Consider the following 26,624-nt stretch of genomic DNA (forward strand, 5'->3'; position numbering starts at 1 on the left):
GTGATTTGTATCTTTCCTTTTGTTAAGGTCTGTATCACATTGATTTACAAATATTGAACCATCCTTACATCACAGAAATGAAACCCTCTTGATCACATTGTATGATCCTTTTTATATATTGCTGAATTTGGCTTGCTGAGGATTTTGTTGAGGATTTTGCATATATATTCACCGAGGATACTGGCCTGTAACTTTCTTTTATTGTAGTGTCTTTACCTAGTTTTGGTATCAGGGTAATAACGGTCTCAGGCCTTCCCAGGTGGCTCAGTGGTAAAGAATTTGCCTGCCAATGCAACAGACACAGGAGATGCAGGTTCAGTCCCTGGGTTGGGAAGATAGCCTGGAGTAGGAAGTGGCAACCCACTCCAGTATTCTTGCCCGGAAAACTCCATGGACAGAGGAGCCTGGCAGGCTGCAGTTCATGGGGTTGCAAAGACTTGGACACAACTGAAAGACTGAGCACACATGCACGCAATAGTGGCCTCATAGAATGAATTTGAAAATGTTCCCTCCTCTTCAATTTTTGGAAAATTTGCAAATAGGTATTTAGCTCTTCTTTATCTGTTTGTAGAATTCTTCTGTAAAGTCATCTAGTTCTGAACTTTTCTTTGCTGGGAGTTTTTTGATTACTAATCCAATTTCACTACTAGTGATCAACCTGTTCAGGTTATCTATTTCTTCCTTCTTCAGTATTAGAAGACTGCATGTTTCGAGAAATTTATCCCTTTTTTCTAAAATGTCCAATTTGTTGGCATGTAACTTTATTCTCTTATTTCTTTGCATCTCTATAATATCAGTTGTAATCTCTCCTCTTTTCACTTCTTAGTTTATTTTGATCTCTTTTCTTTTTTCTTGATAAGCCTAGTTAAAGGCTTAACAATTTTATCTTTTCAAAGAAAGGCTCTTGGTTTCATTGATTTTTTTTCTTTTTGGTTTTTGTCTCTATTTCTTCTTTAATCTTTATTATTTCCTGCCTTCTGTTGACTTTGAACTTCGTTTGTTCTTTTTCAAATTCCTTTAATGTTTTTGTTTTCATTGTTTTTGAGGTACATTCTGATTTTCTTTGATTCCTTCATTGTTCCATCGGCTTTTTAGTAGCATGTTATATAGTCTCCAAGTGTTTACATTTTTTTCCCACTTTTATTTCTGTAACTAATTTCTGGTTTATAATTTCTATATTTTAAAATTCTTTTTAGTATTTATTTATCTAATTATATGGCTGTGTCAAGTCTAAAGTTGCAGCGTGCAAGATCTTTTTTTACTTATGTTATGTGGAATCTTTAGCTATGGTATGTGAGATCTTTAGTTGCAGCCTGCAAACTCAGTTGCAGCCCATGGGAACTAGTGCTCTGACCAGGGATTGAACCCAGGCCCTGCATTGAGAGCACAGAGTTGTAGAGACTAGACCAACAGGGAAGTGCCCCAATCATTTTTTTAAAACTGCATCAGTTAACTGACGTGCCTGGGTTTTCATAACCTGATATAAGAACAATTCTGATTTAAAAATATGAGAAAATAGTGCAAATTTTTTAAAATAATATTATGTTTTAAACCCCTTCTATTTTTTCTAAGCTTTGGTTATACAAAATTTATAATGGTTACCATTTATTTGAGGGTTTTACTATGAACTAGGCACTGTGCTAAGCCCTAAGCTTTTTCTATGCTGTGGGGTACTCAATTGCTCAGTTCAGTTCAATTCAGCCACTCAGTCGTGTCTGACTCTTTGCGACCCCATGAATCACAGCATACCAGGCCTCCCTGTCCATCACCAGCTCCCAGAGTCCACCCAAACTCATGTCCATCGAGCCGGTGATGCCATCCAGCCATCTCATCCTCTGCCTTCCCCTTCGCTCAGTTGTGTCCAACTTTTTGCAACCCCATGGACTGTAGCCCACCAGGCTCCTCTGTCCATGGGGACTCTCCAAACAGGAATACTGGAGTGGGTTGTCATGCCGTCCTCCAGGGGATCTTCCCAACCCAGGGATCAAACCCAGATCTCCCACACTACAGGAGGATTCTTTACCATCTGAGCCACCAGGAAAGCCCCAATCCCTAAGCATGCATATTACTTAACCTTCACAGTAATCTATAAAACTCCCCATTTTATAGCTGAGGAAGCTGAGACTTTAAAAAGTGATTTTCAAACCCCTACTGTTTATATTAACATCAGAATTCTAGTCCTGCTGGCCTTTCTGACCCCTATGTTTTAAGAATTTGCTAATCTTCACTAATTTTTCTAGATCATGTTCCATGTTCTTTTCTGTGACATTAATCTGATAATAGTCTAGGCATCTTTTGAAACAGGCTATTTAAACTTTCCTTTAAACAGAATAATCAGTTCTGAAAGGTTAACTATACTTTTATATACTGATCAGTTTCTATTCTGCCACTATAATTTTTTTTTAATTTTCTGTTATTGGTTTTCTAGCCCTTTGCCATTTCTTAGCTAATTTAGAAAATGAGTTACTGCTCTCTCATAGACTCCTTTCCCAAAGGAACCATGTCTTCCTCAACAACCATGTCCTCCTTGACCCCAACCAACACTAAACATAAACTGTAACAATTTAATTTCACATTTGTGATTAACTTTGTCATTTTAAATGATGTTTCATATTGGTGCTTATTCTTAAATGAATATTTAACACTTTGTTTTAGCTACTCTGGAAATCGAGAATACATATTTAACTTCTTTTTCTCCATGGCTCCCAGCACTGTACCGTTATACATTTGATTTTCAGTTAAAAAGTGATTGATTGATAAAAGACTGCTCAAAGTCACAACAGAATATTGTTGGAATTGTCATGAAACTTCTGGATGAACATTAATACATATCTCCCAGGGACTTACACACTGAACTTGTCTGGTTTTCTTAGAATGAGAAAAGGGAAAAAAATGAACACTAAGGATCCACTGGACTCATTTTTCTAAGAAGGCATCTCACTAGACTTCCGCAAATGTTCATATTACATCAAGAAATAAGAAAAGACTACCTGTAAGTAGACTTCTTAATTAGCTTAAATCTATTTTGCTTTTTCAAACAAGACATAAAAATATGGAACTCCCGATGCTGAAGTTAAAGCCCCAGTACTTTGGCCACCTGATGTGAAGAGCCTACTCACTGGAAAAGACCCTAATATTGGGAAAGATTGAAGGCAAAAGGAGAAGGCAGCAGAAGATGAGATAGTTAGAGAGCATCACCAACTCAATGGACATGAATTTGAGCAAACTCCGGGAGATAGTGAAGGACAGGCGAGCCCGGTGTGCTGCAGTCCCTGGGGTTGCAAAGAGTCTGACACGACTTAGTGACTGAAAAACAACAACTCCTATAAAAAATAACAAACTATATTACTCTCTAGATGAAATTCTAAACAGTTGAAGTAGACAGTGACATTGCATGTCTCCTCTTTAAGAGATAGTTTAGAGCTAATGAAAAGAAGATACTGTCATTTTGAGCTATAAGAAAGGAAACAGCTGAGAACAAAGAAATACAGAGATACAAAAACAGACATGGAAAACAGACCTATGCTGAGAGTATCTGAGAGTCTGTTAAAAGCTTACTTGTGTTCAGAGAGATTAGCAGAAAAGTAGAAAACATGAATTTGGCAACTTTGGAGTAACAGGCATCAACTAAAAAGAGAGGGTAAACTGAAAGTGATGTGTAGCAACCCATAAGTAAGAAAAAGAGACTCTTATTAGAAGGGGAAAAGTACTTTATTTTAGTAACATGATATGTACACCCCTCAAATTTAGAAATCTATTTCTTCTAAATTCTCTATATATATTTCATGGCTAATTTGTATTCTCACCTAGGTAAACTATTATAATTCTATTAAAAATACAAACATACAACTGAAGAATATTGTTTTTCTCCATTATCTATGCCTAAAATCTAATCATTTACCCTAAAAAATAATCCTAGTAGCAATTACCACCCAGCCCTCTAAAATAAAATACCTAAAGAGAATTTTAAAAGTCCCTCTTGGATTTATCCTATAGCCTTAATCCTCTCAGTCTGAAGTGGTTTCTTAAATTGGATGCTCTTGTAAGTGATGCCTTTACTACAGGGACTCGAAGTCTTAGTAGGCCACAAAGGGTTAAATGATGTCACATTTTCAATCAAGTTAACCTGCATCCTATCATGCATTTTACAGTTCATATCCTTCCTTCAAGACTCAGGCAAAAGGTCCACTTCCCTATTCACAGGTAGAGTACTCTGGATCACCACATCTGAGAGAGAGCGCTTAGCCTCCTTGTGTTGTCAAGCATCTGTCAGTTGCACCAACAGACTGACAGTTGGCTCATCTGTGGCTAAAAGTATTTACCTCCATACTGTGTGTCTACTTCTACACTAGTCAAAGCAGCCCTCAATAAAACTTCTGGAGTACATATGTGAATTAATTCTTTAATTGCATAATTTTTTCCAATTGGACAGAAGTTATTTAATTTCCAGGAGACAAAGTATTTTGAAGTGTAGTGAAAATAGCAATGAACCCAAAAATCCAAAGCCTGAATTTTAGTCCTACCTCAATGGCACCCCGCTCCAGTACTTTTGCCTGGAAAATCCCATGGATGCAGGAGCCTGGTAGGCTGCAGTCCATGGGGTCGCTAAGAGTCAGACACGACTGAGTGACTTCGCTTTCACTTTTCACTTTCATGCATTGGAAAAGGAAATGGCAACCCACTCCAGTGTTCTTGCCTGGAGAATCCCAGGGACGGGGGAGCCTGGTGGGCTGCCGTCTATGGGGTCACACAGAGTCGGACACGACTGAAGTGACTTAGCATAGCATAGCATAGGCAACTATGTGACCTTGAACAAGTAGCCTCAGTTTATTTACCTATAACATTGCAAGGCTGGTCTGATTCCTAACAACACTTTCAGCAATAAATTTAATTTGGAAAACTGCTTATCTGGATAGCCTTTTATGAGCTTCTTGGAATTCTTGCCTAGAGTACCAAATACTGGAATGATGACTTCAGCCAGGCAAACAAGAGTCATTCCCAACTGGCACAGAGTGGAATGGATTATTTTCCAAACAAAAATGGTATGGAATGATAATGCTAAACAGGAATCTCTTGTCCTATGTGAGGCTGGCTACTTACTGCCATTTCTTCTCAAGGAAAAAAAAAAATAGAACAAAACTAGTAGAATTCAATATCCCCCAAATACTCCAGAATGTAGTTTATCTTCATAACTAGCATGGGCTCTATTCTTCTCCCATTCACTTATTCTACTAAGAGGTTGATGATGACAGAAAAAGTTTTCTTTTCCATACACTGGAAAGCCAGCACATGAAAAAGTAGAATCATCACAGATAAGACAATTAAATTAGAAAAAATAAAAGTAAACATCACTACCAGATGACACTGGTTGTGTGAGGTCCCACAGAAATCAGGTTCTGCTATTTTATTCATATGGAGTATGGCAAAATACAGATCTGGAGAGAGTAATTTGACAGGGACAAGGGGAAAGTAAATTTAAAAATCTGTAATACAATTCAGCAATTCCACCCGCTTGGTATTTATCAAAGAAAAGGAAAACTTTAATTCAAAAAGACATATGCATCCCACTAACCACAGCAGCATTACTTACAATAACCAAGACATGGAAGCAACCTAAGTGCCCATCAACAGACGAATAGATAAAGAAGATGTAGTATGTCCACATGATGGAATATTACTCAACCATAAAAAAGAATGAAATCTTGCCATTTGCAACAACATGGAAGGACCTGCAAGTATTATGCTTAATGAAATACATCAGATAAAGAAAGACAAGTAGTGTATGTTATAGGTTATATGTGGAATCTAAAAACAAGACAAATGTATAAATACAACAAAACAGAAACAGACTCAGAGATACAGAGAACAAACTAGTAATTACCACAGTGGGGAGAGGGGTAAAGGGATGGGCAACATAGGTGAAAGGAATTAAAAGGTATAAACTAGCAGTTATAAATAAGTCACAAGAATGTATTGTACAACACAAGGCATTTTTGTCAATATTTTATAATAACTTTTTATGGTTTGTAATCTACAAAATTAGGAATCACTATGTTGTACACTTGAAACTTATTATAACATTATAAGTCAACTATAATTCAATAAATTTTTAAAACTATTTTTTAAAGCTTTCAGGAAGGTAGACCAATTTGTTCTCCAGAACTCATATGCTAGCAAATTAGTCTGTCACCAGCAAACATCTCTAAAACATCATAAATAGAATTATTTAACTCAAAAACACAAGGGTGTTAGTTTGGGGGTTCCTCCTGCTAAGAGAATATAATCTTGAAGATATTTTAAAGGAAAAACCCATGTTCCTTGACACTGGCTTCCTATACTATTTCCTACTTAGCATATAATCTTCATTCAACTAGGTTCACTTGAAAGGAAATTGCATTCTCAGCTCCTGGTCAGCTCTCCAGCCCAAATTCCTCTCTGAAGAGACGGGAGTGGCAGCCATAGCACAAATATGGTAACTACTCCTCAGGGTGTATGTGCAAAACCTCCATGCTTGACAAGTATACCATGTCCTTGCCTTAAGAGCACAGAATAATAAGCCTCCTCCTCTCTTCCAACATAAAGTGTGGGTTCAGTGCAATGGAAAGGGGAAGATTTATGGAAGTGAGACTCATCTATATGAGAATGTATGTTTTCACAAAATACATTGAGAAAATAGTAATCTTGAGAAAATATGCTCAGGGTAAAGAGAAATTGGCAATTGAAAGTAAGGCATAAAATAAACATTTTACTTGAATTGTTTACAAGAAAAATGATGTTTTTATTCTGTCTCTCCTTTTTTAATGGATTGGGAAGCCAAATGATCCTATTAAAATTATTCAAAAGATTCATTAAAAGCATCATTAAAGTCTTCCTTATTGGTCATTTTTTTCCCTTTCATAAAACAGAAATTTCTAATACTTTTTTAAAGGATCAGCAACTTTCCTTTTGTAATAATTATCACAAGGAGAAAGGGAAAATAATTTCTGACAGGACAAACATAAAACATCATTTTATATTATTTCAAATTAAAAATAAGAATTCAGAATAGTTCTGAACCAACACAGTAATTATCTTAACAATGTCTTTCAAAGGACAGAAACTTCTGAGTTCAAATTTCAATTTTTTATTTCAGGGATCATGCTTTTGATATTTCTGAAAACTCATGACAAAACCTAAGGTCACCTAGATTTTCTTCTGTATTATCTTCTAGAAGTTTCATAGTTTAGCATTTTACATTTAAGTTTATGATTCATTGAGTTGACTTTTGTGAAAAGTGAAGGGTCTGTTTCTACACTGGATGGATGTCCAATTGTTTCAGCTCAGTATATTGAAAAGACCAACGATTATCCATTGAATTTCCTTTCCTCCTTTGTCAACAATTGACTACATTTGTATGGGTCTATTTCTGGGTTTTCTATTCTATCTCATTATCTAATTTATTTATTCTTTCACCAATACTACATTATTTTGATTGTTGTAGCTTTATAATAAGTTTTGAGGTCAGATGGTGTCTGTCCTCAACTTTGTTCTTAACTCAATATTATACTGGCTATTCTGAGTCTCTTGCCTTTCCATATAAACTTTTGTGTGTAATTTTGAGTTTCTAATTTTGTATCCTTTGTCTAAATGGGGGCAAATAAAATTTTATAACCTACAGGGCCCAAATCAGACCCACTTGAATTCTGATGACAATAAAAATGATATTTTTATTCTCTCTCCTTTATTAATGGATTGGACAGTTCAACCTCTACTGACAGTTCAAACCATAAGGGTGGATTAAAACTTGAAGGGAACGGGAGCTTGCTGGCCTTTTGTGCAGCCAGGTCTTAGTGTTGACTTGGAGGCCTTTGGGAGAGTTCTCACCAATTAATATTCTCTGGTGACAGCCCAGCCTGGTGTTCTGTGATGACCTAGAGAGGAGGGATGAGGGTGGGATAAGAGGGAGACTCAAGAGGGAGGGGAGATATATATATATAGCTATGACTAATTCACATTGTATGGCAGAAACCAACACAATATTATAGAGCAATTATCCTCCCATTTAAAAAATTTTTAAAGTCAAACTTAAAAAAACTTGAAGAGAGAAAGCAGAGGGTGCTGCCCTAATGTATGTCCTCAATCAAGCAAAACAAAGAGGTAAGGAAAAAAGAACAAGAATGAAGAAAGACTGAGATCCTCCAAGTTGCTCAATAATTTTAATTCTAAATGATATCTACAGGTACCTACATGTAATATCTCTAAACTTAGTGTACAAAAAATAAGATATGTTATCTATAAACTATTCCTTTTAATTTTTATTTTACACTGGACTGTAGTTGATTTACAATGTTTTGTTAGTTCAGGTGTACAGCAAAATGATTCAGCTATACATATACATGAAGTGAAAGTGAAAGTCACTCAGTTATCCAACTCTGCAACCTATGGACTAAAGTAGCCCACCAGGCCTCTGTCCATGGAATTCTCCAGGCCAGAATACTGCAGTGGGTAGCCATTCCCTTCTCCAGAGGATCTTCCCAACCCAAGAAGCAAACACAGATTTGCATTGCAGGCAGATTCTTTACCAGCAGAGCCATCAGAGAAGCCCACACATACACATAGATCTATTCTTTTTCAAATTCTTTGCCCATTTAGGTTATTACAGCATATTGAGCAGAGCTCCCTGTGCTATATAGTTGGGGTTTTTTTTTTTTTTTTTTTGGTTATCTATCGTAAATATAGTAGTGCATATATGTCAATCCCAAACTCCAATTTATCCCTCCCTCCTTCCCACTTTGGTAACCATAAGTGTGTTTCCTATGTCTGTGAGTCTGTTTCTGTTCTGTAAATAGGTTCATTTGTATCATTTATTTTAGATTTTTGCATATAAGCAATATCATATTTGTATTTCTCTGCCTGAAATATTTCACTTAGAATGGTTGGATCATAGTAGTTCTATTTTTTAGCCTTTTGAGGGACCTCCATACTGTTTTCCATAGTGGCTATTACTGGTTTACATTCCTACCAACAGTGTAGGAGGGTTCTCTTTTCTCCACACCCTCTCCAGCATTTATTGTTTGTAGACTTTTTGATGATGGCCATTCTGACTGGTGTGAGGTGATACCTCATTGTAGTATTAATTTGCATTTCTCGAGTAATTAAATATATTGAACATCTTCATGTGCCTGTTGATCATCTGTATGTCTTCTTTGGAGAAAGGTCTGTTTAGGTCTTCTGCCCCATTTTTTGAATGAGTTGTTCATTTTTTTTAATACTGAGCTGCATGAACTGTTTGTAAATTTTGGAGATTAATCCCTTTTCTGTTGCATCATTGCAAACACTTTCTCCCATCCTGTGGGCTGCCTTTTCATTTTGTTTATGGTTTCTATTTCTGTGCAAAAATTTTTGAGTTTAATTAGGTCCCATTTGTTTATTTTTGTTTTTATTTCTATTACTCTAAAAGATGAAACAAGAAAGATATTGCTGCAATTTCTGTCAAAGTATGTTCTACCTGTTTTCCTCTAAGAGTTTTACAGTATCTGTTATATTTATTTAGGTCTTTCAAATTACCAGTGTCATTTTTCACAGAACTAGAAAAAAGTTTTTAGTTTTTAAAATTTGTAAGGAGACACAAAAGACCCTGAATAGCCAAGAGAATCTTAAAAAACAAAAATGGAGCTGAAGGAATCAGGCTCTCTTGACTTCAGACTATAATAAAAAGCTAAAGTAATCAAAACAGTATGATACTGGCACAAAAACAGATACATGGATCAACGGAACAGGAAGGAAAGCCCAGAAATTAACCCACACACCTTCCCTGGTAGCTCAGACAGTAAAGCATCTGCCTACAATGCGGGAGAGTCGGGTTCGATCATTGGGTCAGGAAAATCCTCTGGAGAAGGAAATGGCAGCCCACTCCAGTACTCTTGCCTGGAAAAAGCCCATGGTCAGAGAAGCGTGGTAGGCTATAGTCCATGGAGTCGCAAAGAGTCGGACAGGACTGAGCGACTTCACTTTCACTTTAACTTTCCTATAGTCAATTAATCTAAGACTAAGGAGGCAAGACAATATAATGAAGAAAAGACAAGTCTCTTCAGTAAATGATGCTGGGAAAACTGGACAACCGTATGTAAAAGAATGAAATTAAGACAGTCTGTAAAATCATACACAAAAAAAACTCAAATGGATTAAATTATTTTTGAAGGCATCAAGACTATCAACAAATTTGAAGAAGACTCCTCCTGTCCCAATCCCTTTCAGTTTGCAAAAGAGTCCTTAATTTCTGAAGCATACACTAACCAGAATTTTAAAATAAAAGTAGGAAACTTAGAGATCATTAGCACCATTTCCTTCATAAAAGCCCCTCTGATTCTCCTAGGTCAACTCACACTCCTATTCCTTTAATATAAACCTAACCACAGTGAGCCATAATTGTCTGCCTGTTTATCTTCTTATTGGACTACATCTCCAGGGAGGGCAGGAATCAGAACATTTCTTATCATCCACAGATCCCATGGTTCAGTTCAGTTCAGTTGCTCAGTCGTCCGACTCTTTGCGACCCCATGAATCGCAGCACGCCAGGCCTCCCTGTCCATCACCAACTCCCAGAGTTCACTCAGACCCACGTCCATCGAGTCAGTGATGCCATCCAGCCATCTCATCCTCTGTCATCCCCTTCTCCTCCTGCCCCCAATCCCTCCCAGAGTCAGAGATCCCATGGTTAGCGTGGTTCTAACTAATGATAGGTGTTCAGACACAGGCTGAAAAAATATTGACAAAAGGCAGATACTATAATTCTAAATTTATGAATGAGAAAGCTGAAGCTTGCCCCAAGGATACACATAAAGCAAAAAGAAATCCAGATCTCTCAATTCTGACATCTTCTCCCCAATGTACCATCTATCAATCACTGTAACAGCAATATATTTTACAACATAAGTCACAGGACAATCAAATGTCTATTCAAATGAACAAAATGCTATTTTTCCCTGCATAGTATAATTTATCACTTCCTGCCCTGGGATTTCTTTGGAAGGAATGAGGCTAAAGCTGAAACTCCAGTACTTTGGCCACCTCATGCGAAGAGTTGACTCATTGGAAAAGACTCTGATGCTGGGAGGGATTGGGGGCAGGAGGAGAAGGGGATGACAAAGGATGAAATGGCTGGCCACCATCACCCTAATACCAAAACCTGACAAAGATCCCACAAAAAAAGAAAACTACAGGCCAATATCACTGATGAACATAGATGCAAAAATCCTTAACAAAATTCTAGCAATCAGAATCCAACAACACATTAAAAAGATCATACACCATGACCAAGTGGGCTTTATCCCAGGGATGCAAGGATTCTTCAATATCCGCAAATCAATCAATGTAATACACCACATTAACAAATTGAAAAATAAAAACCATATGATTATCTCAATAGATGCAGAGAAAGCCTTTGACAAAATTCAACATCCATTTATGATAAAAACTCTCCAGAAAGCAGGAATAGAAGGAACATACCTCAACATAATCAAAGCTATGTATGACAAACCCACAGCAAACATTATCCTCAATGGTGAAAAATTGAAAGCATTTCCTCTAAAGTCAGGAACAAGACAAGGGTGCCCACTTTCACCATTACTATTCAACATAGTTTTGGAAGTTTTGGCCACAGCAATCAGAGCAGAAAAAGAAATAAAAGGAATCCAAATTGGAAAAGAAGAAGTAAAGCTCTCACTGTTTGCAGATGACATGATCCTCTACATAGAAAACCCTAAAGACTCCACCAGAAAATTACTAGAACTAATCAATGACTATAGTAAAGTTGCAGGATATAAAATCAACACACAGAAATCCCTTGCATTCCTATACACTAATAATGAGAAAACAGAAAGAGAAATTAAGGAAACAATTCCATTCACCATTGCAACGGAAAGAATAAAATACTTAGGAATATATCTACCTAAAGAAACTAAAGACCTATATATAGAAAACTATAAAACACTGGTGAAAGAAATCAAAGAGGACACTAACAGATGGAGAAATATACCATGTTCATGGATTGGAAGAATCAATGTAGTGAAAATGAGTATACTACCCAAAGCAATCTATAGATTCAATGCAATCCCTATCAAGCTACCAACAGCATTCTTCACAGAGCTAGAACAAATAATTTCACAATTTGTATGGAAAAACAAAAAACCTCGAATAGCCAAAGCGATCTTGAGAAAGAAGAATGGAACGGGAGGAATCAACCTACCTGACTTCAGGCTCTACTACAAAGCCACAGTTATCAAGACAGTATGGTACTGGCACAAAGACAGAAATATAGATCAATGGAACAAAATAGAAAGCCCAGAGATAAATCCACGCACATATGGACACCTTATCTTCGACAAAGGAGGCAAGAATATACAATGGATTAAAGACAATCTCTTTAACAAGTGGTGCTGGGAACTCTGGTCAACCACTTGTAAAAGAATGAAACTAGAACACTTTCTAACACCATACACAAAAATAAACTCAAAATGGATTAAAGATCTAAACGTAAGACCAGAAACTATAAAACTCCTAGAGGAGAACATAGGCAAAACACTCTCTGACATACATCACAGCAGGATCCTCTATGACCCACCTCCCAGAATATTGGAAATAAAAGCAAAAATAAACAAATGGGACCTAATTAACCTTAAAAGCTTCTGCACATCAAAGGAAACTATTAGCAAGGTGAAAAGACAGCCTTCAGAATGGGAGAAGATAATAGCAAATGAAGCAACTGACAAACAACTAATCTCGAGAATATACAAGCAACTCCTACAGCTCAACTCCAGAAAAATAAATGACCCAATCAAAAAATGGGCCAAAGAACTAAATAGACATTTCTCCAAAGAAGACATACAGATGGCTAACAAACACATGAAAAGATGCTCAGCATCACTCATTATCAGAGAAATGCAAATCAAAACCACTATGAGGTACCATTTCACGCCAGTCAGAATGGCTGCAATCCAAAAGTCTACAAGTAATAAATGCTGGAGAGGGTGTGGAGAAAAGGGAACCCTCTTACACTGTTGGTGGGAATGCAAACTAGTACAGCCACTATGGAGAACAGTGTGGAGATTCCTTAAAAAACTGGAAATAGACATGCCTTATGATCCAGCAATCCCACTGCTGGGCATACACACTGAAAAAACCAGAAGGGAAAGAGACACGAGTACCCCAATGTTCATCGCAGCACTGTTTATAATAGCCAGGACATGGAAGCAACCTAGATGTCCATCAGCAGATGAATGGATAAGAAAGCTGTGGTACATATACACAATGGAGTATTATTCAGCCATTAAAAAGAATACATTTGAATCAGTTCTAATGAGGTGGATGAAACTGGAGCCTATTATACAGAGTGAAGTAAGCCAGAAAGAAAAACACCAATACAGTATATTAACGCATATATATGGAATTTAGAAAGATGGTAACAATAACCCTGTGTACGAGACAGCAAAAGAGACACTGATGTATAGAACAGTCTTATGGACTCTGTGGGAGAGGGAGAGGGTGGGAAGATTTGGGAGAATGGCATTGAAACATGTAAAATATCATGTATGAAACGAATTGCCAGTCCAGGTTCGATGCACGATACTGGATGCTTGGGGCTGGTGCACTGGGACGACCCAGAGGGATGGAATGGGGAGGGAGGAGGGAGGAGGGTTCAGGATGGGGAACACATGTAAACCTGTGGCGGATTCATTTTGATATTTGGCAAATCTAATGCAGTTATGTAAAGTTTAAAAATAAAATAAAATTAAAAAAAAAAAAATGGCTGGATGGCAATCACTGACTCAATGGACGTGAGTCTGAGTGAACTCTGGGAGTTGGTGATGGACAGGGAGGCCTGGCGTGCTGTGATTCATGGGGTCTTACTTCCACACTTACCCAGATTATGTATAAACCTTTACCTGCAAATCTGCAACTTTTCTTCATACTAAGAAAAGGAACATGTAACCTACAACAGCTGAGGTCATTACATTCAAAGGAAATGATCCAAAGACTAAAGAAACTATAGAATAGCTGCATTTCTCTTCTTTAGAACCCTAACAGAGAAAAGAGCTGCTCTGGGGAAGAAGTGGGGCAAGTGGGCAAGTGTGTTCTTGTGCTCTTGCCCCTATAATCTCACAATAAACTCTCTACTTCCTCAAAAATCTAGACCCTTATACACACACACACGCAACACACACAAAACAAATGCACAGAAAACTTTACTTCTGACAATATCATAAAACTCAGGACTTACTTCTTTTGGAATCTATTTAGTTCCTCTCACTGTGCATTGTGACAGTACCTTAGACATAAGCTTATTTATGGAAGATTCCCAAAAGGACAATCTCTTTATTAATAATATAATAATTAAAATAATAACAACAAAAATTAACATTCATTGAGCATATGGCTCTGTATTAAGAACTTATAACATTAAATTAATCCAGTCCTCACAAACTATGTAAGATATTATTTTCTCTATTTTACAAATGGGAATGAAATTAAGTAATTTACCCTAGTTCACACTAGTACATGGTAAGTGCACGATTAAATCCTGCTGCTGCTGCTGCTACTAAGTCACTTCAGTCGTGTCCGACTCTGTGCGACCCCATCGACGGCAGCCCACCAGGTTCCCCTGTCCCTGGGATTCTCCAGGCAAGAACACTGGAGTGGGTTGCCATTTCCTTCTCCAGTGCATGAAAGTGAAAAGTGAAAGTGAAGTCACTCAGTCATGTCTGACCCTTAGCAACCCCATGGACTGCAGCCTACCATGCTCCTCTGTCCATGGGATTTTCCAGGCAAGAGTATTGGAGTGGGGTGCCATTGCCTTCTCCGGATTAAATCCTAGGTCTGTTTAACCCTAAGGTTCCTATTCATATCTAGTTTCCTATACTGCTATGAGGAACAGAGGACTTCACAGGTTTCTGGTCCCTAAATTTTTTTATTTCATACCAGTAAAATATTTTTATCATAAATAATCCATATGTAACATAAAATTACATATATGTGATACATACATATACTACTTATGCACCAATTGCAGTAATATTTTGGTTACATTATAAAACATAGATCAAAATAGAAATTTCAAATTCATCAGCAATGTTTTTTGTGTGTTTTTTTTAACAATGATTCAAACACCTTTTTGCTCCTATTCTTAAAATAGTATTAATAATAATTTCTGGGCATTATATAAACTTTCAATAACACATATTGTTAAAAATAACATGCAAATTTGATTTTCAAATAGTCTTCTTGATAATTCAGGCATTTTTTTGGACAGTATATTGCCAGATCATGTTTACTGCATTCTGTGGCTGACAAAGTTTTTACTAAAAGGTGAACTCTCAGTTTTTCAATTTTCTTGCTGTTGCTTCATGCTGGCATTATCATTAATAGAATTATATTTAATTATGCTTCTTTTCAAAAGTCCCTTTAAGTCAACTTGGCTGTGCACACTGAACTGCAATATGTTTAAATATGCTTAAACTAACAGATGATGGAACATTGTCAGTTACTCTCAAATAGGAAAATTCTCACCCTATTCTCAGAATTTTAAAATGTATAAAATTAATAATCTTCTGACAAGTTAACTGTCTAGTAATCAGAAAATCTTGACTCGATGGATTTCTTCATACATATCCTGAAGTGCCTATACATCCTTTGCCACACCTACCTGGACCTTAGAGATCACTGACCTAAATACACTAAACTCCACTGCTGGATTCAACCAGACTTGCAGAGGACTATCCACACTTAATTCACCGTCCAAAAAGTTGCTTTTATTTAATTATGCTTTGATGTGATGCCATCAACCTAAATGAAGGAACCTATGAGAAACTGCTTCTCATAGTAAGAAAACAGGAGAGCTAATGTATAAATAAATTCAAAGGACTCCTTCCAACATCATCTTTTACAGAATATGGGTGAAAAGCAGGAAGTAATCAATATCTCCTCAAGTCTCTTAACAAAGACTCCTGAAAAAAAGGAAGTTCACTCTGTGATTCATAAAGACAAAGATTCTACCAACTTGGGACAGAAATCAATCAATGCTCCCAAGTTTAATTCTGAGAGAAGCAGAATGTGACCACTTTAAAAATATATATATTCTTTAGTGATTCTCTGTACTATTGTCAGTACAATGGTTGTAATGTACAAAATGAACAGTTTTTGCAATTATATCCTTTTCTCCTATGTTACCTTTTTTTCCTGATCACATTTACTGAAATGTAATTTGTGTCTGTTGAATATAGTAGTAAGAATTGAGTTCAAAAAGAATCTTCACTTATGTAATAGTTCATATAAGGACTTACAAGCAACAGAGTATGTATATTTGTACTTAAAACCAAAAAGAGCTGGAGAAAAGGGGAACTTCTAATCATGTGCTACATAACTTCATGACTATGCACTTATGTATGGCCACTGACTTTTATGCAGACATTTCACTGTTTTGATAATAGCACTGGGCTCATTTTAATATGTAAAATACCATCTAATTGATGTTCTGCTCATCCTCAGAGCTGCATTTTCAGGTATTCAGGAATAATTCTAATACCAACTAATATTCATCTAGTTAGTATCATGCTTTCAAAGAACTCAAAATGCTTGATCAAGACATTCTGAACACAGCTCCCCACATATGACACATTTTCAGACTTTCATTTTCCAGGGGACATAGTGACTCATGCTTTATTTTACTAATTATTATACACATCCTAGACAACTAAGAATCTAAGGTTCAGAGTGGTAGGAGATTTATCATTAACTACCATAAATTAACAGCAGAATTCAAAACTGTTTCTGATTAGTTTTATCTTACCATACTGTGTCAACTGACATCTTAAAGCAGAGAGATTTCAGTACCACAAAAGCAACAAGGTACCCAAGAGTAATATGTGCATTTGAAAACATTGTAAGATTAATCACAATAATAAAATCTAACATTTAGTGAATATTTACTGTGTTTCAGGCACTATGCTAAGGAATTATGTACAAAACCTCATTTAATCTTCAAACAAGTCTCTAAAGTATGTAAGATACAATCATTTGAGGAAATTAAAGCTAAACAGAGGATAAAAAAACTTCCCAAGTTAAGGGAGCTGTTAAGTAGCTGTTCCAGAATCAAACTCAGACTATCTGATTTCAAAACTCACATGCTGAATCAATACATGAGGTAGAATTAAAAGCTGCCTAACCATTTACACATTTCTATTCCAAGGGACCACTATGATTCCTTCATTTATAAAAAGGTAAAACAAATCTCTTACTAGGAAGTAACTCCACACTCATTATCTTATTATTCAAATACAAGAACAGAACACTATTCCTCTAGTTCTGACACACTCCAAGACAAAGATTCCCAAAAATAGCACCAAGAAAAAAGCAAAGTACATAACTCAGGCAGGTTATGCTGTCCAGGAACTAGATGTACAACATCCCCAATATCATTACAGAGCAGAACCAAACACCATTATAATACCTAGTTCTAGAGTAGGAACACGAAAGGCAGGATAGAGACAATCCTCAAACTGTTAGCCTGTCAGGATAAACACAGAGGAAGGGAGAGAGAAAAAAAATAAAACAAAATGAAAAAAACAACTAAACTATTCTTAGTGAAAGTGAAAGAAAGCATTAGTCACTTAGTCATATACATGACAAAGATAAATTTTAAAAGTCCAAGAATACATTTTTTGTCAATATGCATAACAAAAGATTAATATCCCTAATATAAAAAATGACCTTATTATTCAATAATAAATTGACCAACAACTCAATTAAAAACATAGGCTAAAGAAATGTACAATTCACAGAAGAAATAAAAATGGCAACCAATGTATGGCTGGATGGCATCACTGACTCGATGGACTTGAGTCTGAGTGAACTCCGGGAGTTTGTGACAGGCAGGCCTGGCGTGCTGCGATTCATGGGGTCGCAAGGAGTCGGACACGACTGAGCAACTGAACTGAACTGAACTGAATGTAAAAAGATTATTAACCTCACTGGTTAACCAATGAAATGTAATTTCATGTTGATGTATGGCAAAACCAATACAATATGGTAAAGTAATTAGCCTCCAATTAAAATTAATAAATTTATATTAAAAAAATTACAATTTGCACTTACAAAAAAAAAAAACAATGCAATACCAATCACTGTCTATTACAGTAACACAGATAAAAGATTGGAAAATAATCAGTATGAGCAAAGACAAGATGAGTTATCTCATACACTGTATAAACCAGCATGACCTTTCTGAAAGTCAACTTACTAAATGCATCAAAAATTTAAATGTGCATTCCTTTGACATAGCACTCATACTCACAGGCATTGCACAAAGATATATATGCAATGCTGTGCATCACAACGTTATTTATAATCACTAAAAATTAGAGACGCCTCTGATGCCTAGCAATAGAAGAGCAATTAAACAACTATGAAATATTCATGCTTGCATGTGTGCTCAGTCTCTTCAGTCATGTCTGACTCTTTGAGATTCTATGGACTGTAGCCTGCCAGGCTCCTCTATCCATGGGATTCTCCAGACAAGAATACGGAAGTGTGTTGCTCTGTCCTCCTCCAAGGGATCTTCCACCAGGGGCTGACCCCACATTTCACATCTCCTGAACTGGCAGGTAGGTTCTTTACCACTAGCACCACCTGGGAAGCCCTCAGTACTATACTATATAATGCAAATAATTAAACAGATCTGGATCCTGTCCTTTGAAAACTGAAATAACAATTTTCATTCCACTTATTTGAGCCCTTTGCTCGGCTGAAGTTAGAAAGATTGACCATAACAGGGAAGTATGAGCTTCTTTTGCTCAATTCATTTTCACAGTAATACAGTAAAGCTAACCATAGGAATTCCAGTCTACTTTGAAATCTAATTACTGAAAGAAGAAGTACAAAACCTACAGTACCAGACAATAACATGAAAAGTGTCCTCAAAAAAGAATTTTGGAAAGCATCTTGACGAATGCCATCCATTTATAAGGGCTACATATTTCAGGTTGCCTGGAAATGAGAGTTGACTAGATGACTTTACAACATAAATTTTTCAAAAGTTGACTTCATTTCAGGATCATTCACTATGTTCTACTCACCATGCAGAATGCAGCACAATATGCATATTTGCACAAATATGATATTCCTTGCCTTCTGCGAATTTATGTTCTAAACAAAATCCTAGAAAGTATATTGCCCCTTAAGGCTGGCTTTTAACTTTTTATTTTCTGTTTTCATTTAATTATAGTACAGGCGTCTGCCACAAAAGTTCAATTTACACCTTAAAAGAGAGGGGCTTGCCAAGGGAAGGGAGACAAATAATATATGTGAACCTATTCAAACTTAACAGACATCCAAATCAACCCTTAAGAAGTAGTCTTTGAGTGATTTTATTCATTGTGTATACAGCAGAACATTTTCAACAAACACTGAAAATTATCACATTAAGAATCATGAAAGCACAAAGATACAGAAGTTATGATTCCTACTCTTTCTTAAAGTCACCTACCAAACTTTCACTTTCATTTATCATTCCTTGAGTAACATGCACAGTGATATTTAATACTCTCAGATTCAAGAAGCTACAGGATAATACAGGACAAGATTACACGCATGTGTTAGAGAGTTAGTGTGAAAGAATACATCATATATAAAACAGTTCTATCACTGAAGTTCTCCTGGAATTCCTCCATCACCTTCATACAACCTTAAGAGTTTACTTCAAAAACCTTCTAGATTAGGTAAGGCTAACATTATTTCCCATACCATGTAAATCATTCACATGAATTTATTAAGACATGTTTAGTATCAGGCAAAAATACAATCCATTTTTTAAAAAATATAATGAGGTCTACTTGTTTCTATTGACTGAGTTGTCACTAGGACCGTAAGGTTGTTTAGAAGATCCTCAGAGATAGAATATCATCTGCCGTCATCTGAGGGATGGCTGTTTAAGAGAGATCGTGAGCTAGAATGCAGAATATGAAGGCATACCTCTCATCTCAACGCTGTCAGTATGATCAACTAAGATGGAATACCTAAGAATGAGGGCTTATTTGTAAGGTAGGGGCAATAGCCATCATTTTTAGTACACTTTTAAGCAGCTGTCATTTCCATCACTTTATTAATTTCTTACTATACTGACATTTGAATCACTTTATTAATTTTTTCCTCTACTGTTATCTTAGTTGTCCAATTTAAAAATAAAGACTATACCAATAACTGACCGCTAGCAGGAAACAATTATGATACACTGCTACCCATATACATGAAATTCTGTAAACAGTTGGGGAGAGAGGTTGAGTGATCTATTTCTGAGATTTTGGAGGCCCAGTTTCCTCATCCTGTTCCCACAAACTTTCATCGCAGACATTTCAAACATTATTCCACAGTTATACAAAATAAGTGAAACATCACCAAGCAGAAATCCTAGGGTAGGTGTTCTGAACATGTTGGTAAAGAAAGTCACTTCATTTGAGAGGTCTCTGCCCCTTCAACCTCACCCTCCTTACCAATATACATTCATCACCGAAAAGGGAAATATTTACAAAAGTTAGTTTAGTTATGTTTAAATATTATGTTTAGCTGTCTGGAGACCATGTTCTCAAAATTTATACAAGAAATCAAGGATTAAACTTCATAACAATTAGAAAACCACACTGTGTAAAATCAAAGAGTTAGTTAAAAGATATTAAAATAGTTTTACCACTGGTGCTAAAACGAAATGACTCCATCTCTTCCCAACACCTGGAACCAAAACCTTTCGAACTTTCATGTAAACAAACCAGGGCACACCAAATGCTCTGTCTGCAGCAAGGTACCACCTCTGCACAGGCATTTGGGTGAAAAATGTGGAAAATGCCTGAGGGCTCTTTGAAGCAGCTTGGGAGAAGTGAGAGCAGGAAAGAGGCTCTTCTCTAGGGTAAGTTTGTTTAGTAGAAAGTAAGCAAGTTGTCAGGGTAAAAGTTGACAATGTTGATTCCAACAGTTTGAACTGTGAATAAACATCCAAAGGGATTATGTTACTGAGAATTAGAAAAGATTCCATTGAACTCAATAGAGCATTTGTGTTTTCAAAGATAATATGCCTTCAAGCCACACTCTGAATGCACAGTTTAGGATTAGAATTACCCTAAGCTCTTTCTATGCCACATTAAAGAACACAGGATTTGACCTCTCTAATGTATGCTTAAAAATGTTAGAATAACTGAATTGGAAAATACTATACACATGTACATTTGTACATCTGAGGTGGACTAAAGAAATTTGGAGAAAAATATGTTCTTTCCAAACATCTAAACTTAAACATAGTTTTACTAACCAATTTAGGATTTATTAGCCATAAATCACTTTAAAGTTTTCCCTCCTTAATGACCTATCCAAGAACAAAAAATAGGGCCCATACTTATGAAACCCATAATCCTCTTTTCTGCTCTCCAAAGTCACATTTAAATCTGGCTTTCATCTTACGCTGTTGGGTTTTTCACCAGTTACAAGATGGAAAGTTAGTAGAGACTTGCGCTTTTTCAAAAGCAAAACAACTTGGTTGCCACTCAGTAATTCCTGGTGAAATGCCAGCAAGTTTGTAAAAAATTTTTAAATTTTCCTAACTTGGAGCTTACAGAAGTAACTGTGAGATGTTCATTGCCCATCAGACATTGCATCTTTTTATTTTTAATATTCATAAACAAGAAAAAACATACACTTCAATTTATTCAAGTTTATCTGAATCAATATAATGCAGATCTGCCTTGCGTACCCTTAGGAAAATGGAGGTAACTCAGACTGCTCTTCTTAGTTCATCACAAGTCCTTCATGATTCTCACACTAGAGTGTGCTATTAGAATTTTTTCCAAAGTTTGACAAAGGCATGCAACTCACATGCTCTTTACAAGCAAAGTTTGCAGCAGCCCCGCAAAAAGTTGTTTCTCCTTTAAACTTTCACATATATTCACTTCCCTCCTAGAAACAAGGATGTAAGTGAATATGGCTCAGTCTCATTGCCTCTTTGCTCTCAAAAAGAAAATCAAATTCCCTAGATAGTTTCAAACTCTCCCAAAAATAGAACATTCTCAGCTCTGCCTGTGGATCATTATCTCTTTTACATTTCATCTTTATATTCACTGGGTTCACAGAAAGGGCATACACAGAAAGAGGAAAATAGCTGCTTCTTAGACACCAAATTTAGTAATTCTCTCAAATCTATTGGCACACATCTAAAAAGTCATATTTTTACAAGGCTTCATTAGGTTTTCATTGGTCCTTCTTTTGAGAACACACATGCCAAACCACCCATAACCTCAACTCAAAATACATCTGCAAAATATAATAAATATTTTATATGAATACTCATCATGATTTTAAAAAGGATATGTGGAAAGAGACAGACAGATCATCTGAATCCCACTTCAGTGTCTCCCAAGCATCAAGCTGCTAACCAATGGAGACCATCAATCTACAGTGCTCTAAGATTCCAGCCGACTCCAATACCCTTACCTGTTAATATAAGATTACTGTAAGTATTGGAGAATTGCTCCTTTAGAAGAACCAGATGCATCTGAGCTGCCTTCTCCCGTTGGAGCTCCAGCATAACATCAGGGTGCTGGGCAATCTTGCAGCCTTTCTGTTTATCCAAGGCAACATCACTTCGAACAATGTCTAAAAAAAAAAAAGAAGGAAGGCAGGCAGCAAAAACAAACAAACAAACAAAAACAAACAGAAACTATATACACAAAGTCCTGTCTCACCCAGTATGACAGAATTTGTAAACTACTACATTTTCATCAAAATGAAAAGATTCAGAAATAATAAACCTGAAGCGTCTCCCACTTCACAATGCATCCTAAAATTTTCTCTGGTCATTTCCAAAATCTTTGGAGATTTCTGTTTCTTAGTTTTCTCTGACCTCATTTAAGATTCTCACTCCTTGGTTCCCCTTCTTCGCTCACCTCCAGGAATTATTTACCTCCTGGGGCATTTTTTTTTTATGAAGAATGACTTCATTATTTGAAACTAGGGCCTTTTCTTTACATCTTTTACCATGGGGAAAAACAATACAATCTTTCCTGAATACTAGTGACTATGAAGGTCATTGTCATGCAGCAATCTGAAAGGTAACTCTAGAAACTTTCAAGTTTTACATAACAAACTGAAGGATTTTAGGGAGAAAATGCTAAAAATTAAAAAAAAAAAAAAAAACTGTTGACACCTATGGCTTTGGAAAAGAAAAACTAATGCTCATGTCAACAGTACCAATAGGAAAGATTTGGCTCTTTAAGCAATATCATTGACACCTAAAAGAAAACAAGGTAGGAGACATGAATGGTGGGCCATCATTCTGTGCAAAAGATTTTCCAACATATCAAAAGAGCCCTAAAAGAGAAGCTCAGATATAAAAACAAACTCATGACAATTGAGCATTAGGATGTATGGTTCACAAAGATTACCCAAATGTGAGAATAGTGCTCACTCACTTTAGATAAAAACACAGAAGCTGGTTGGAAATAATGCAATATTTATACATAAACATATTTATACTAATTTCTACGATGTAGGCAACAAGATGAACTCATTTAACAATCAAGTAAGTAACTAATCTTGAAGATATTCTGAGCCTTGAATATAAAATTAGAATAAAATGAAAAATAACTCTAGTTTACAAGATCATAATCGAAGGTAAGAGGAATAATAAATAACTTTTATTTAAATTACACTCTATAAAATTTTTAAAATACAGTGCATCATTAAATCCTTTGAACCACTGACGAAAGCAAACATTGTTGACTAGCCGACCTATATCATAAACACAGTATATTCACCTTTGCCTTCCTCTACTATAGAGACTGAAGAGCCAAAATATACAATTCCCCAGCTTTCCTTGAAAGTCATGAGTAGCCATGTAACATACTTCTGGCCAACGCACTGCAGGCATATATCCCTAGGGGGTTCCCTGGCCAAATTAACAGAGAGAACCTCACTAAGAAAAAAACAGTCCTTTCTATTCTTTATGCCTGAAATATAACAAAGGCCCGAAGTTATAATAGCCATTTTGTGGCAATGACTCAAAAAGCACAAGGGCAAAAGTCTTACATACTAAAGATGGTGAACAGGAAGATAAGGTGAGCTTATGACCCTAAGGTCATTACTGAGCTATCATATTTGTGCTCAAAAGCCTATCTTTTCTTTCTTGTTATGTAACATAAAGGCACTATTTGTATAAGCCACTAATGTGTGCTGAGTCGCTCAGTTGTGTCCGATCCGTTGTGACCCCTTGGAATGTAGCCCTCCAGGTCCATGGGAATTCTCCAGGACAGAATACTGGAGTGGGTTGTCATGTCCTTCTCCAGGGGATCTTCCCAACCCAGGTCCCCTGCACTGCATGCAGATTCTTTACCATCTGAGCCACCAGGGAAGCCCAAACCATTAAGAGTAAGCTATTTTTAAAATCCTAAATAGATTTTGTTGTGGTGCACAGGCTTCTCATTGCTTTTCATTGCAGTGACTTCTCTTGTTGTGACCACCTTACTTGCCTCCTGAGAAACCTGCATGCAGGTCAAGAAACAAGTTGAAACCAGACTTGGAAGAGTGGAATGATTCAAAATTGGCAAAAGTATGTCAAGGCCAGAGATCAAATTGCCAACATCCGCTGGATCATAGAAAAAGCAAGAGAGTTCCAGAAAAACATCTATTTCTGCTTTATTAACTATACCAAAGCCTTTGACTGTGTGGATCACAATAAACTGTGGAAAATTCATCAAGAGATGTGAATACCAGACCACCTGATCCGCCTCTTGAGAAATTTGTATGCAGGTCAGGAAGCAACAGTTAGAACTGGACATGGAACAACAGACTGGTTCCAAATAGGAAAAGGAGTACATCAAGGCTGTATATTGTCACCCTGTTTATTTAAATTATATGCAGAGTACATCATGAGAAACGCTGGACTGGAAGAAACACAAGCTGGAATCAAGATTGCTGGGAGAAATATCAATAACCTCAGATATGCAGATGACACCAACACCACCCTTATGGCAGAAAGTGAAGAGGAACTCAAAAGCCTCTTGATGAAAGTGAAAGTGGAGAGTGAAAAGTTGGCTTAAAGCTCAACATTCAAAAAACGAAGATCATGGCATCCGGTCCCACCACTTCATGGGAAATAGATGGGGAAACAGTGGAAACAGTGTCAGACTTTATTTTTCTGGGCTCCAAAATCACTATGGATGGTGACTGCAGCCATGAAATTAAAAGACGCTTACTCCTTGGAAGGAAAGTTATGACCAACCTACATAGCATATTCAAAAGCAGAGACATTACTTTGCCAACAAAGGTTTGTCTAGTCAAGGCTATGGTTTTTCCAGTAGTCATGTATGGATGTGAGAGTTGGACTGTGAAGAAAGCTGAGCGCCAAAGAATTGATGCTTTTGAACTGTGGTGTTGGAGAAGACTCTTGAGAGTCCCTTGGACTGAAAGGAGATCCAACCAGTCCATTCTGAAGGACATCAGCCCTGGAATTTCTTTGGAAGGAATGATGCTTAAGCTGAAACTCCAGTACTTTGGCCACCTCATGCAAAGAGTTGACTCATTGGAAAAGACTCTGATGCTGGGAGGGATTGGGGGCAGGAGGAGAAGGGGATGACAGAGGATGAGATGGCTGGATGGCATCACTGACTCGATGGACGTGAGTCTCAGTGAACTCTGGGAGTTGGTGATGGACAGGGAGGCCTGGCGTGCTGTGATTCGGGGGGTCGCAAAAAGTCGGACACGACTGAGTGACTGATCTGATCTGATCTGATCTGATGTCAAGGCTGTATATTGTCACCCTGCTTCTATAACTTATATGCAGAGTATATCATGCGAAATGCCAGGCTGGATGAAGCACAAGCTGGAATCAAGATTGCCGGGAAAAATATCAATAACCTCAGATGTGTATATGACAACACCCTTATCACAGAAAGTGAAGAGGAACTAAAGAGCCTCTTGACAAAGATGAAAGTGGAGAGTGAAATAGCTGGCTTAAAACTCAACATTCTGGTCCAATCACTTCATCTCAAATAGATGGAGAAAAAATGGAAATAGTGGCAGATTTTATTTCTTGGGCTCTAAAATCACTGCCCCATGTCCAAGGAGCTGTGGCTGCATGGGCGCAGGAGGGCCGAGAGGAGCTACTCCATGTTCAGGTCAGGAGGGGCAGCTGTGAGGAGATACCCCTCGTCCAAGGTAAGGAGCAATGGCTGCGCTTTGCTGGAGCAGCCGTGAAGAGATACCCCACATCCAAAGTAAAAGAAACCCAAGTAAGACGGTCAGTGTTGCGAGAGGCATCAGAGGGCAGATACACAAACCATAATCACACAAAACTAGTCAATCTAATCACACGGACCACAGCTTTGTCTAACTCAATGAAACTAAGCCATGCCGTGTGGGGCCACCCAAGATGGGAGGGTCATGGTGGAGAGGTCTGACAGAATGTGGTCCACTGGAGAAGGGAATGGCAAACCACTTCAGTATTCTTGCCTTGAGAACCCCATGAACACTATGAAAAGGCAAAATGATAGGATACTGAAAGAGGAACTCCCCGGGTCAGTAGGTGCAGAATATGCTATTGTAGATCAGTGGAGAAA

The 26,624-nt window shown here is 37.0% G+C and overlaps 1 protein-coding gene across 3 annotated transcripts in view; it reads right to left on the reverse strand.

Annotated features, from left to right (window-relative positions):
* Positions 1-26,624, reverse strand: part of HPSE2 (heparanase 2 (inactive)) — a 727,458-nt gene that overhangs the window by 628,583 nt on the left and 72,251 nt on the right. For all 3 annotated transcript variants that reach the window (XM_025274425.3, XM_025274427.3, XM_025274426.3), the window contains exon 3: positions 22,504-22,665. In XM_025274425.3, the coding sequence (XP_025130210.1) occupies positions 22,504-22,665 (162 nt within the window). The remainder of the gene's footprint in view (positions 1-22,503; positions 22,666-26,624) is intronic.

Source organism: Bubalus bubalis, chromosome 23, assembly GCF_019923935.1.
Source record: "Bubalus bubalis isolate 160015118507 breed Murrah chromosome 23, NDDB_SH_1, whole genome shotgun sequence".
Taxonomy (NCBI): Eukaryota; Metazoa; Chordata; class Mammalia; order Artiodactyla; family Bovidae; genus Bubalus; species Bubalus bubalis.